Here is a 14,751-nt window from a genome sequence, read left to right on the forward strand (position 1 = left end):
CTTTATTTTTTCTCCTTATTTCTACTTCTTAGGTCCTTCCTCAGAGCACAATGTGTATGGCTTCTTTTTGGGGGTGTAGATGGGAGATGTTGGGGTCTATCTCCGTCCTCACCTTTACCCTTCTGTCCTCTACTTCTCTCCCCTTTGGATGGTGCCCTGTGTCAGACTGACACGGCTTGGGGGGGGGAGGGTGTTGCACCTTTGTCCGTGCAGGGTCAACAGCCGCAGCACCAGCAGCTTCACATGGGTTCTGCCTGGTGTGTCTGGGGTGCCCCGTGTCCCCCCTGCCTCACCTGCAAGGGTGTCACAGGGCCCCAGGTTTTTCTTTCTTCCTTTCTATAAAGTTCTCCTTTCCAGGAATGGAAGGAGATGCAGTCAGTTTTTCCTTCCTCTGTTGGTGGGCTGCCTCCAGCAGCTCTTCTGTACCTTCCAGCTTCTGCGTGGTGTGAAACAAAATGTCTCCAGAACCATCTGGAAGCGAGGTCCTTGGGATGAGAGTCCCTCCACCTCGGGTGGGTGCTGTGCTTTGAGCCCTCTCCCTTGGGTGCCCTCACAGAGGGTGCCAGGGCAGTGCTGGGGATGCAGGAGCAGGGATGCCCTCTGCTCTCCGGGCTGAGCGGGGAAGTGGACAGCCAGCACCGTGTAGGGAAGAAGCAAGGTGACAGAAGAGTGGCTGGGTGCAGTCAGGGTGATGCCAGCTTCTGCAGCGGCTCAGAAAATCTACTTGGTGGGAGGGAAAGGGCACGGTCGGAATGAGCAGCTGAGGTGTTAATCCCGTTGCAGGGCCCCAGATCTTGACTTGGGGCGGTGTTCAACCGAGCACTTGGAGCTTGCGCTAAACCCCAGGAGCACAGCTGGGTGTGTTAAAGCACTTGGCGGGGCTTTGGGGCCTCGTAGCACTGGCAGGGCCCTTATGTGCTCCCATGGCTGTGCCCTGCTTGCTGGGGTGCTGAGGGTTTCTTTTGGGGTGGCACAGCAGGCAGGTTGTTCTTTAGAAGATAGGTTGCTCTTGAGGTGTCCTGGAGGGACCCTGCTGCTTCCAGCCCCCTGGCTGCAAAGGGGGACATAGTCTTAGGTCAAGTTCTCAAATGGTGAAAACAAGTAGGAGATGTTGTTGTGATGGCTTTAGCAAAAAGGGGTTGTGCCCGTGCGTCCCCCAAGCTGATCAACTCGGTATGCTGTCCTGTTCTCCTCTCCACGCTGTTCAGCCTTGTACACCTCTCAAGAACGGAGGACTCTTCTATTTTGGGGTATTTTTTTTTTCCTCCCATTTGTTTTCTTTGTGGATAGAAAGTTGTCCAGTAGCAGTGGAGGACAGGGGCCTGCCTCATCTGTTCCTTCCTTTCACCTTCCCCCGTGCCAAGCTTAGGCTCCGTCCTGCAGCCTCCTGCAAACGCTGAACGTGGAGCAGGCGAGTGACCCCTCCGAGCTCTGTGGTACTTGGGTGCTTCAGATCCTGCCTGCGCTTGAGCTTTGGCAGCACCAGAGCCTTACCCTTTCTCTTAGAGAAGGTCAGACCTAACTCCTAGAGTGCTGATGGTTCTGGTGCAACCCATCTGTCTTTTTATTTCCCCTCACTTGGAATACAGAGTGAAGGTGGTAAATTTTTTTTTAATTTAAAATAAACCTAAATATGTATCTTGTAATTTTTTTTTTTATTTTGAAAAAAATACATTTAAGGATTGTGCACGGATGAATTGTATATCTATTTTTTTTTTGTCTTGCAATTTTCATTTTAAATATAGTGTTTGTTCTGTTTTTTGGTTTTGTTTGGTTTTTTGTTTTTAAATCCAGTTCCCAGCTGGCTAAACTCTGTCTAGAGCGGATGGGTGGGAGGCGTAGCCACTGGAGGGGCGATTGAATCACCCCTTCCCCTGGTGCTTCCCACAAGAAAATGGTTTGCTCCAGGTTTGGGGGTGGGGGTTGTGCTAATTACTCTTGTATTCTTGTACATTTTGTTCTTTCTGCTGCTCTTGAATATTGTATCAATGCCAGAAATGGGGAGTTAAAAATTAAAAAAAAAAATTAACCCCAATAAATTGTTACATTCCAAAACCTGCTGAGTTCTCTTCCTTGGGTGGGCTGTGGCCACCTCTGCAGCCAAATACAAATGTGCTTAGTTATCCTTTGCATGCACTGCGGGACGGTTTGGGTCTCCAACAAGGGACAAGCAGGACTTCTGTAACACTGAGGGAAGAGGGGGCACTTGGGGAAGGCAGAACTCGAACATCCTCCTCCAATGTGCTTTAGAGAACCTCCCAAGGCTCTCCTGGGCCTTTTAAAAATGACATTAGATCTGAGTGCAGCCCAGCACTTGATGGCTGCAGGATGCTTTAGGCTTTTCCCAACTCCAAAATGTGTGCCTAAGGGCACCTGAAAAATATTCTTAACTGTGTAGCCCTTTACCCCTAGAAATGTACCAAAATGGTTACAGCACACTTGGGGTGGAGGAGTGGTGCTGGCAGGAGCTGTGCTGGGGGAAGGGGATGGGTTTGGGCTGCGTGGTGTGGGAGTGGAAAGGGTTGTAGTTGAACAGGGCTGTAGGGTGCCACCAGCAAGCTGCCTCCATCCCAAACATGCTACTCTTGAGGGTGGTGATCCAGGCCTTGCCCAGGGGGAGAGGTTGGGCAGAGCTGGGGGTCTCCTGGCATGGGGGCTGCTGTCAGCCAAGGCTGTGGGTGCTGGAGATGCCTCTCCACTGCCTGGGGCTTGGAAAGCTGCAGGAAGGCCCTTTCCAGCTGGAGCCAGGGAGCTGGCCATGGCCAAACTGCTGTGCTGTCTGTATCATGCCACCAAAACACCAGTGGGGCTGCTGTGTTCTCCCTCACCCCTGTGCCCTGGTTTTGCTGAGAGGTGAGCTGGCTTTTAGCTGGACTTGAGTCCACCAAGTGGAGCCACCTCTGACCCACACTTTCTGGAGCTGGAACAAGGCTGTAGAGGTAGATGCCAGCTGTGACCGGACTCATCCCCCAAGGTCTTGCATGAGTATATTGGTGCAGGCAGACCTTGTTCACTGGGAGGAGGTGATACAAACCACATCTGTGGGGCTGTGAGACCTGGAAATGAAGGAAGCCAGGATTTCTATGCTACACGGAGTCTGCAGATCCCTGAGTGAGAAGGGATGAAGGATCCTGGTCTATGGAGAAGGTGCAGTTGGGTCCATGGGGTGGCAGCAGCAGAGGCCTCCCTTTTGCCTCATTAGGGCGGCCCTGGGTATGCCCCTGAGCTGGGTGATGGTCCTTGAGGGGGTGAATCCCCCACCCCAGATGCCCCCAGGTTCTCCCCTTCCCTTGCCACCCTGAGTGTAGTGAATCATCTCCTTTCCCTGGTGCCAGCAGCCCATCCTAAACATCCCTCTCACCCAGGATCTGTGGCAGCGTAGCCCCTTGGCCTGCCTTGCACTGCCCGTGGCTGCGCCCTGGGGACAGCTGCCAGCCAGAGACACTGGGCGTTAATTAGATGGAAGAAAATCCCTTAATCACTTGCTCCCCATCCCTCTGGGCTGAATCCATGAGCTCTTGTTGAAACCAGCTTCCACCACCAGTCCTGCTCAAAACCAGGCTCCTCAACCCCCCCCCCCCCGCCATCGCCTCCCCCCACCCTGTCACCCACAGGAGGGCAAGGTTTCGGCATCTCCATGTCTTTGCAGAGCCAGCTGCCCCCCGAGCAGCTTTGAATCATTGCTCACAGGACAGGGAGGCTGCTCTGGCTACTCACCAGTCTGAGTCATCACCCCCTGCGAAACGTCTATTTTTGCCACCTCTTTGTCTCCAGGAAGAAGCTGTGGTCCCTGCTGAGGGACAGGCAGACGTTGGGACCCTGAAGACGGTGACCTCTTCAACCTCCCATAGTCCCAGCATGGGCAAGTGTGTTGAGGCTGGTGTGGAGGTTCTCACCAGCCCCACTCGCTGCCACAGTGGCATCAGCCACTGAGATAAACCTCACCATGGCGATCCCACAGCCTCTGGGAATAAAATCTGGACAGCACATGAGGGATGCTCAGCTGGGCCAGCACAAAGTCCACAGCACGGCATCGCTGCCACCAGCCTGGGACCAGAAAAGCCTCACAGAAGCGGGGCATGTAGGTAAAGGACGCCCTTCCCACCCTGAGCTGTGCACTGTGGGGGAGGTGGGCTGCTCCAGCACCCACATGGGTTTGTTTTGACTCTGCTTCTACCTGGCTGCTGACAAGGGTGGGCACGTGCACGCAGGGGATGACACAGGGCATTGCAGTTCCCTGCTGCCGCTAGGAAGGGGCAGGTTGAAGGCTGGTGGCATCCCCTCATCCCAAAGGCTGTGGGTTTCCATTTTCTTTGCATCCTGCACCAGCACCCGCTCGCCGCAGTGCTCTGAGCTCTCATCTCTTTGGGGTGCCCTGGTCTCACTGCCAGGGCCAGGTGCCTGTTGCTGGGCTCTCTCCATACCCACCTTCTCGCACCCCTCCATGCCCACTTCTGTGATGAACTCTGTAGGGTGACATCCCGCTCCTCACCTCTTCCCAAGCAGCCAAACCTGAGGAGCCTTTGCAGCTCCAGCTCCCTTGCTCTCCACTCAAACGTGCCTGGGGGAGGGAATATGATGTTATCTGTAGGTGTGTTTCATATCCCTCACTGGAGCTGTGTTAAACACACACGCTGCTGCTTCCCTGCCGGCTGGGAAGGATTTCCTGCCATTCCCGAGCCGAGCTTTACATCCATGCTCCTCTTGGCTCAGCTGAGCTGGGCAGCAGAAGCCCTGGCGTGCCTGGGATGGGGAGAGGGCACGGTGTGGTGTCTATCGGGTGGGTGAGCGTGCTGTTGGAGCAAGGAGAAAGTGGCTGTCTGAAGGATCTTCTTTAGGAGCAGTTTAGGACAAAATGATGGCAGGGGAGGATTAAATGTAGGTATTTCTTTCCCAAACGGCCGCTGTGGGCAGAACACAGGGAGAAGCATCCCACAGCTGCTGTCTGCAACAGGGATGGCTGGGGTAGGAAACCAGGGCAGCAGCCCTGCCGCCCTCCCCGGGGAGGCACTTCCAGGAGCTGGGAAGTTGCTGGTTTAATTTTCGGGAGAAAGGGAGAGAGGGAAAGGGGCGCCAGCATCCAGAAGGACCCTCCTGGGGGACACCTAGTTGCGAGACGATGACCCCCAGGGTAACGAGGGGCCCTTTACTTCCAGCCTAAGCATGTGGCGGGGGGAAATCGTGCCTCGGTCCGTCCCAGAGGAGCATCCCCTTGCCGGTGGCTCCCGCGGGGCTGCTTTCAGCGAGGCCGAGCCCCGGCTCCCTCGTCCCCGGGTGCCCTCGGGGTGCCCCCCACCTCCCCGCTCTTCCTCGTCTCCGTGCCCCTCGCACTCGCAGCCCGGGGAGGACTGCTCGGGAGAGGCAGGCGGGAGGGGGTGTCCCCTAAGAGGGGCAGGGCCGAGCGGGGCTGCACGGCGGAGCCGGGGCGGCGGCGGCGGCGGCGGCGGGGGCGGCGCGGTGCGGTGCGGTGCGTGCGGCGCCGCCCGGCAGATATAAGCGCGGCGCGGAGCACTGAGGCCCCGGCGCCGGTGCTGTTGCCGGTACCGTCCTTCCCCGCCGGCTCCCTTCGGGCCGTCAGTCTCCCCCTACCCACCCCCCCCACCCCCCCGGCCCCATTCACCCGTCCCCCTCCCGCTTTCTTTTCTCGCCGTCCGCGGGCTCGGGCCCCCCACGCCGCTGCCACCCTGAAGTTTCTGGCGGTGCTGCTGGCGGCGGGCATGCTGGCTTTCCTGGGGGCCATCATCTGCATCATCGCCAGCGTCCACCCGGCCGGCACCGCCGGCCCCGCCGCCCCGCCCGCCGCCGACAATGACTCGGCCGCCGCCGCGCTCCTGCCCGCCGCCGACAAGGGGCTGGGAGCGCTGCACGGCCCCGCCGAGGCTCTGGCCAGCGCCGGGCCGCGCCTGCCGGGGGGGCCGCCGCCGCCGCTCTTCAGCCGCTTCGTCTGCACGCCGCTGAGCGCCGAGTGCCCGGCCACCGGCCCCGGTACCGGCCCCGCCACCGGCCCCGGCCCCGAGGAGCTGCTGGCGCTGCGGAGCGCGGCGGCTCAGCTGCGCCGCACGGCGCTGGAACAGAAAGAGCGGATCCGCATGGACCAGGAGACCATCCGGGAGCTCACCGGCAAGCTCAGCCGCTGCGAGGGCGGCCTGCGAAGCCCCTCCGCCGCCGCCCCCCCCGCCGCCGCTGCCGGGCTCCGCGCCGCCCCGCGTCCCGGCACCATGGGCCACCCCCCAGCCGAGCCGCCCGCCGTGCGGGAGCTGGAGGAGGCCGTCCGCGCCCTCCAGGACCGCATCGACCGGATAGAGGTGCGAGGGATGCTCCCCGGGGTCGGGGGGGATGCTCCTGGGAGGGTGTGGGTGGGGGGGTGTGCTCCTGGCAGGGGGTGCTCTGGCCACACCGTTCCCCAGGCCTTGCTGCCACCCGCACCCCAAAACAGCTTGCCCCCCTCAGGAGGGTTCAGGCAGGCTGGCCTTGCCCCACTCTTCCCTGAGGTCTCTGCCCAGGGACAAGCGGCTTGCCCTCAGCTCCCCTCTTCCCCCCGTGCAGGATGGTCCCAAGGAGCCAGGGCTGCCCTGCTTTCCCCCCAGCCTGCCCCTCAGTAGGACACCTTGCCATCCCTGTAGCACCCACCAAGGCTTCTGCTGGGGTGAGGGCAGCTGGATATCAGCTCAGGGCCAGATCCTGCCTGTTAGCAGGAAGGTGAATGCCACCCTGTGCCACCGCTGCTACAGAGGGGACATCATACAAAGTGAAGTGTGGTGCTGTCTGCCGCACGCACAGCAAGTGGAGCAGCTCTCTGTGCCCATCACTGTGGCATCGGGCACCTCAGTCCATGCGTGCTCTGTAGCATCCACGCAGCCCCAGCCTAGCTGCAAGCTCTGTGGTGATGCCAGGGATGGGTCCCGTCACAGTTGGTTCCTTGGGCTGATGTGGACTCAGCAGTTGTACAGACCTTGGCAGAATTTGCAGGATGTGGACAGGGCAATAATTTGGGCACATCAGTGCTTCTGGAGAGGAGTTGTCTGGTTTCCCTGGGGGGTTTGCTCCAGATGTTCCATCTTTTCTGGGGGTTGTGTTGTCCCCTGAGGTCTGTTGGGGGCCAAAGCAACCTGCAAGGAGCCTCTTGTGAGTCTTCAACCTCCTCACCTTCCAGTTTGGTTCCCTGTTGCCCTCTCTGCACCTCCCTGGATCGCTGAGCTGGAAGGGGGCTCAGGCAGCACCCCATGAGGTCCTGCTCCCCAGCTTCACCTTTCTGCCTTCCTCCCTGCATCCATGTGGGCACGTTATCAACAGGTCATGGGCAGAAAATTCAGAGCCACTAATGAGACCAGGAGAGAGGGTTACTGCAACGGATGGGGAAATGAACAGGGATAGAAGGATGGGGAAAGGCAAGTGAACACATCCCCACGTGTGGGGAAGGAGCTGTAGACCAGAGGAGGCACCTGTAAGCTGTCAGGGTACTGCACGCATGGAAACAAACTGAGAGGCACGTGTGGGGAGGGGGGACATGCAGCAGGGCTGAGCACAATGCCTGGAACCCGCTGCAGCCAAAAGGAGGGACAGAGTCACCCTGAAATCCCCCTGCGTCCCCAAATAAACTGATTCCCACCCACAAGCAGGATAACACATCTGAGCTAAGAAATGCACATGCAGGCAGCAGATGTGCTTGTCCAGAAATAAAGGAGAGGGGAAAAAATAATGTCTTGTGCACACACAAGCACCCTGGTGTGGGCAGGGTGACCAGGCAGTGCACAGTGGGACAGTTCTTGGCACAGCGATGTGGACCTTGAGGTGTGTAGGGCCTTTACCTACCCTCTGGTCATGCTGCCCTCCTTCCCTGAGGGGCTGTGTCACCTGGGAGCTGCCCTGGCGCCTCTCCTGGGGTTTCTGGTCATCTCATGAGGTTTGAGGTGGAGGAGAGCGATGCTCTCATGTGTGTCTGGGGTGCCTGAAGTGATGCTCATGTGCACACACACTGATGAGGAAGATGAGAGGCATGTCACCTTCCACGCTGCTGGGGACCCAAGGGTGCTCAGCAGGGGAGACGCAGCACCCCACTGCCCAGCGAGCCCGGTGGGCTCAGGAGATAGGGCAGTGGGGTGTGGGTGTGCTGGGTTTTGGCTGGCCTGGCTCCGCACAGCTGGGACTGCCACAGCCTGGCCAGTCGAGCCCTGGGGACGCACCTCCCTCATGCAGGGATGGTTGCCTGTGTTCCCCCACCCTGGCTTCCCTTTGACCCACCCTGTGTATGAGCAGACACCCTGAAACATGACAGCGGGGTGCTTGCGCCTCTCTGTCCTGTATGGCTTCATCCTTTGGCCCTGGGAACCTTCCTGGGGTACCCCATGGCATGGGGGGCACCCCCAACAGCTCTCCTGAAGGGAGGCGTGATCTCCCTGAGAGGTGACCCAGATGTGGACAGTCCCAGGGTGGTTGCCAGTGTGCCAGAGGCTCTGCGAAACCCACGGGATGGAGGGAAGGAGAGGAAACACTGGCAAAGCCCAGAGGGGGGCTTAGTCTCGGGAGAGGGAACCACAAAATGCCGTGGGCCCCCGGGGAAGGCTGCATCCCAGGGCATCTCCGAGTAGGTTTGCCTGCAGGGATTACTGCTGGAGGCTCCGGAGCCAGGATTGTGGGGAGTGGGCTGGCTGAAGATCACTGACCTAATCCGGGTGCTCTCGGCCCTGGCTGTAAGGCATAACAAGATCTACTGAGGCACTGAAAAACCTATTAAGCCATTTAATTCTTAATTTTGGCAGTGCGACAGCAGGGCTTCCTGGGGGCGTATGCAGGGAGGGCCCCCATGTGCTTGCTCTCTGCCCCCTGCCATTACAGCCGGGCCAGGCAAGTGCTGGTGCAGCATTCACACGGGGACATCTTCCCTCACCTCATCCTGACCCCCTGCAAGGCATCGCTCGTCCTTTCCCTGTGTGCACCAGCCTGGCCGGGCTTTTTCCTCCTGGTTTTGAGGGGTTCCCCTGCTCCCTACACACTTGTGTTCATGTGCTCAGGCACATCTTGTCACGCAGGGCCAGGGGGCTGGGGGCTCCCTTGCCATACTTTTACTTACTGCTGCAAATGGAAACAGAGTGGTTTTGGAGCGGGCAGGGAATCACCATTGTCACCTGGGCTGTGCTGGTGTCCCCCTTCCTCCCCATCTTCCCCAAACTGTGACCACCCCATCCCCAAGTGAGGCTTGAGGGGGACAGGATCAGCAATGAGCTCTGCTCTTGTGAGGAGGCATTGGGGAAAGACACCCTGGCCTGTCTCCTACTATGCTCAATCCTTCCCGGAGTTTAATGACCCTCCAAGCTCCTGCATGGGTCCAAAAAGGGTGACGTGGTCTGAAAGACCCTGACATAGTGAGTGTGTTATCCCATGGCAGTGACCATCCCATGGAGGAGCAGTGGGCCAGCTGGGAGGGTTGGTGGTTTTGGTGAAGGGGATGGGGCTGCTGTGCCTGCACACCTGGCTCAGCACTGTCATCGCTGGGATGTGCCGGGGCACCGACCCGCAGGCATCATCCTGGCCCAGCAGCTAAGGTGGGCACTGTGTGCTGGTGGCTGAGGGGGAGTGGCAGGGCCCAGATTTCCCGGTGCATTAGTAAATGAGGCTCTGATCGCCTTACATAAATCAAAGTGCATTTGGCAGTCGAGGGCTGCAGCCTGCGCGAGCGCGCGCCGGTGTCGCTGCCCCCATCCCACGGCCCCCCACCCCCGCCACCCTCTTCCCGCCCCCCCGCCAGCCGCTGACATTTAACGTGATTAATGTTACCTGGCATCAGCCAACCTGCTTTTTGCCGGCTCCGGTGGCCAAAAAGCGTGCGAGCCTCCCCCGCACCCGCTGCCCACTCCCCGGCTGCTTGCGCGGCGGCAGATGGGAAGCCGGGCGCCTGCCGAACAGCCGGGGAGAAGGCGCTTCCCCCCCCTCTTCCCCTCCCCAAAGGTCACCGGGAGAGAACAGCTGCACAGCCAGCATTAATAATTTTGCAAATAATTTGATTTGGGAGAAAGATGCTCGAGCGGCCGCTCGGAGATGTGGAGGATGGTTAGGGGATGCCGCCCAGCCCGGAGCTGGAGCAGGGGGATCACCCAGCAGATCTCCATGGGGTGGGGTGAGGAGGTCTGGTCTCCTGTCCAGCCACGGCCTGGCTGCAGGGATGGTGTCTGCTGTGATGCTCCTGGGATGCTGATGGCATGGCCCCAAACTCTGCCAGATGAGGGTACCGGCTGCATCCCTTGCCACGAGGAGCACAGGGTTGGCAATGGTTCGGCCGGCCACGTGGGTCTGGCTATCGGTGCCCCTGTTGCTGGACTGTAGGGACTGAGGTGAGCTGGAGAGTGGGATGAAGAAGGAAAAACTCAGGAAAGGGGAAGAAATTGAACAAAAGGGGTGTGTGTGTGCACGGAGCAGAGCATCAGGAGACGCGCCGCAGCCAGAGCCATGAAAAAGCCACAGGGAGAAAAGTTACAGAGGGAAGAAAATAGCAGCAGGGGGAAGAGCAGGAGAAAGGAGGAGGAAAAAAAAGCACTCAGTCACTCCTGAATAATGTAGGGCAGGCTATCGGGGGCTAGCAGGAGTGACAAAAGCTCCCAGCCTTTTCTTTTTTCGTCATTAACAGATGGAGCCGTGCAGGAAGGCAGGGACGTAGGCTCCAAACCCGCAGCTCGAGCAATCAAAGCGTGCGGCAGCCAGGAGCTCGCCAGCCTCCGCTGCAGCCGGGCGGCCTGAAGGGATGAGAAAAGCTCTCAGAGCCCACGGGACACGGGCACGGACAAAGAGGCAAAATAAACCCTCACCCCACCTAGGCTGCCCCCCCTTCCCAACCCCCCCCCGGTCAACACAGCCAGCTCTGCTGGGGTATGAGCACAGGCAGCCCTGGCCGGGAACTCTCTCTGCTGGGAGGATGAAAATGAACCTTCCCACTTGTCTTTCCTTCCCTCCTGTTATCCCCACCCTGACTTTCAGTTGGCTGCATGCAAGACACTTCCCCCCCCACCCCCAAAACAGGGCTAAAGCCCCCTCACCATCAGCTAATCCCTCCCTGTTTATGGAGACCAAAGGTAAGATGCCCTTTGCCAGGTGATTTTCCCTTCCCAGGGAGGTTTTGCTCTCGGCAGGAGCATCCCCGGAGCCGCCGGAGCGAGCCGGCAGTGAGAGCGGGCGTTTGGTCAGGGCTGGCAAATGTCCCTGCCTGGCACAGCCTCTCCTTTCTCGCTGGGTTTCAGTTCTCTGCACTGGTTTTCCTGACAAAACCCGTGGGTCTGTCCTGGCAGACTGTGCTGGGGGCTCCTCCAGACCCTGGGGCATCGGAGCCGCGCTCTTATTTGGAGCCCGAGTGTGTTCCTGTGTGGTGCAGGGCCAATTGCTCACACCAAGACCATCCTCTTGCCTTCCCTCTCTCTCCCTGTTACCTTCTCCCTGCTGTTCCCATCTGCCAAGGTTGCATCCTGCCCGGAGAAACCTGGCTTTCCTCTGGAGAGGGGGCTGTTAGCTGCAGGGACACCTGAGCTGAGTGATTCCTCCGCAGTGGCTGGGTCTGCAGCCCGTACCCTGGGGGCTTTCAAGAGCAGATTGATGATGTCCTGCTTCCCCCCTGTCCTTCAGAGCAAAAATCCTACTTCGGTGAAGGAGCTGGGGGGGTAGGTTTGGGGTTTTGGCACAGATCAGGTGACACCTTGCCTAGCAGGACCCTACTCCTGCTGTCCCCAGTATCCATGGGCAGCTGCTCCAGAGCTGGGGGGCTCTGGCTTTGAGTCGGCATGTCCAAACACCCTTCTCCAAGCACATAGAGTGCCTCTCCTGGAGGACTCTCCTTCTTTACTCTTCCAAATCCAGGGATGTGCAGTTTGGAAATGGTACAGACGCTCCCTGCCTTCTCCACCACACTTGTTCATGATGGATATAGCAAAGATTGGGTGTGACATGAGTGGCATATACTCCCTTGCATTTTTGTGTGTGTGGTCATCAAATCCTGTCATCCTGGAAGAGTGGGACGTAGGGAAGAAAAAAATGTGGAAGCCACAACTGGAGATGAGCGTGACGGCCTCCTCCAGCCCAGCTCCAAGGCTGTGGGGAGGGGCTGGAGTGGCCATGCTGACCTCTGCCTTGGCCTCTGCCAGAGCTTTGGGGAAGGTCTGGCAGCGTGGGGAAGGTAGTCACCATCTTTCCCAGCCCATGGCAGACTGCCTAGTGCCCCCAGGATGTGGGGAAGGGAGAGGGCCACTATTTATGCAGAAACCCCAAGAGCATGACAAAGGACCACCTTCTCCCTGCCAGCCTGGTTTCCTTCCAGCTGGGATGAGGTCTCCCACCATGGTGGGCTCTGGGGTTTTTGCAGGGTGCAGTAGTGTCTGGGAGCATCCTCATCAGGCATCGGGTTCTGGATCAGCCACGGGAAGATTTTTGGTCTGGATTTTCACCTTGATGGGATGAGGTATGTTTGATGTCCCCAGGTGACTGATCATGTCTCAAAGACCAGAGATACAACAACCTGGCTACTGGCCCCATTTCTCTGTGGCCTGGGAGAGGCTGGCTTACACTTACGGAGAGCTACCTGTGGCACACGTGCACACACACCCCCGCGTGCCGACTGAGCCGGGCTAAGAGGATCACAGCCCCATGATGTGATGTTAAGGCACCGGCCGTGGTGAAGCAGCCTCGGGAGCAGCGGGGATGGGAACTCTGAGCTGCTTTCCATGTTACTCCCCTCTTTGTGAGAGGCTGCCCACGGGAGCAGAGCCCAGGGATGCCCCAAGCACCCTGTGCATCCCCTCCTTGTTCTGTCTTTGAAGCGGCAGAAAGTCGTTAAGAGCAGCCAAGCTCTGTTTTGCAGTCAGGGGCTCAGTGGGGGCTCCGAGAGGGGAGGTACAAAGTCAGCTGGAGGCTCTCAGAGAAGACCTGGCTGTGGATGTGGGGTCATGATCTCAGCACTCCCCACGGTGGTGTGGGCTGGACTTGGCCTTATTTAACCTCTTACGGTAACACCACGCTCAGTTGTCTCTTTTGTCCCTCCTTTTGCCCCCGAGTGCAGCAGGAACTCCCAGCCCGCAGCAACGGCTCAGGGCCCACTGCTCCGGCGCTTGCCCGTGACGCCCTCCACACCAAGATGGAGCAGCTGGAGGAGCAGCTCCTCTCCAAGATCCTGACCCTGCAGAAGGAGCGCCAGGCCGCCAACACTGACCGCAGTCAGCAGCAGCACAACATCGAGAAGGAGCTGAACTCCCTCCAGAACCGGGTGACGGAGCTGGAGCACAGTGAGTCTGGAGTCCTGCCCAGTGGGGAGGGAGGTGATATGGAGGATTCCCGGGACAAGCCATCCTCATCCCAGCGATGGGTCCTGACCGTCTTCTCTCCTCCCCATTCTTTGCATTCAGGGCCACCAGGCTACAGCCCTCCCGATGCCTTCAAGGTGACCATCCCGGTGCAGAACAACTACATGTACGCCCGCATGAAGAAGAGCCTGCCAGAGCTCTATGCCTTCACCATCTGCATGTGGTTGAAGTCCAAGGCCTTGGCGGGGCTCGGCACCCCTTTCTCCTACTCGGTCCCAAGCCAAGCAAATGAGATTGTGTTGCTGGAGTGGGGCACCAACCCCTTGGAGCTGCTCATCAACGATAAGGTCAGCCCAACCAGAGGTTGGACAGGAAGGAAGCTCTTTCCCTCATTCTTTCCCCTTTGACTCCCCTAGGAAACGATGCCTCTGAGGGGTACCAGCATGGAAAAGCTGGAAGAGGCTGAGGGTGGAGCTGGGGGGAGGGGCAGGACAATGAAGATGGGGAGGATACCTCGCCAGGGTGGTCTTGAGAGGGAGAAGCCGTGCATCCCCTTGGTGGAATTTGGGATGCCACCACCATGGGGGTGCACCACTTCCTCTGTGAGGGGCTGGGGGGATGCTGGGGCCCTCCAGCAGTTCCACCAAGTATCAAGCTCTTGTTCTTTGTGTGAAGGTTGCCCAGCTGCCACTGAGCCTGAAGGACAAGGCCTGGCACCACGTCTGCGTGGCTTGGACCACCCGGGACGGAAAGTGGTCAGCGTACCAGGACGGCGAGCAGCGGGGTGCTGGTGAGAACCTGGCTTCCTGGCACGCCATCAAGCCCCAGGGAGTCATCATCCTGGGCCAGGAGCAGGTAGGTGCTGGCCCACTGCCAAAGGTTGCCAGTTCACATCGCCCGGGCCTGACACTGGCCGGAGGGGCAGCGCCCAAATGGGGCAAAGGCAGGAGGCGATGCAGGCAGGGCCTGTTGGCAGTGTGGGTGAGGGGCTCTCCTGCCTGCTTATCCGACCTCCAGGCAGGCCATGTGTGCTCATTGGCTTCTCTTCTTCCCTCTCCCCATCCCTCTGTCCTCCACTTCCTTCCTGCCTTGTCTGTTTGCATCTCCCCAACGTGCCCATCCCTCCCCCTCCTTGCCTTCGCGCATCTCGCTCTGCTTCTCCCTGTCTCCTCTCCACTGTGTGCTTGGTGGATGTTTTCTTGCTCCTATCCTGCCCCATCCCCGTCCCACTGCCTGTCCCGCTCTTTCCCAGGACACGCTGGGCGGCCGCTTTGACGCCACGCAGGCCTTCGTGGGAGAGCTGGCGCAGTTCGGCGTGTGGGACCACATGCTGGCGCCGGCGGAGATCCTGGGCTTGGCCAACTGCACCTCTCACCTCCAAGGCAATGTGATCCAGTGGGATGACCAGGCGGTGGAAGTCTTCGGGGGTGCCAGCAAGGCGGCCTTTGCTGCCTGCGAAGAAGGGAGGAAGGCATGA

At 59.1% G+C, this 14,751-nt stretch overlaps 1 protein-coding gene across 1 annotated transcript; it reads left to right on the top strand.

The window, feature by feature from the left end:
• Window positions 1-5,717: 5,717 nt before the first annotated feature.
• Window positions 5,718-14,751, top strand: NPTXR (neuronal pentraxin receptor; the record flags this gene model as incomplete). Its single annotated transcript, XM_084274027.1, has 5 exons — window positions 5,718-6,305; window positions 13,034-13,256; window positions 13,377-13,621; window positions 13,950-14,129; window positions 14,527-14,751. 5 exons carry the CDS (start codon window positions 5,718-5,720, stop codon window positions 14,749-14,751), a joined length of 1,461 nt encoding a protein of 486 aa, XP_084130153.1.

The sequence above is a fragment of the Gallinula chloropus genome (assembly GCF_964237585.1).
Source record: "Gallinula chloropus genome assembly, chromosome: 1".
Classification (NCBI taxonomy): domain Eukaryota; kingdom Metazoa; phylum Chordata; class Aves; order Gruiformes; family Rallidae; genus Gallinula; species Gallinula chloropus.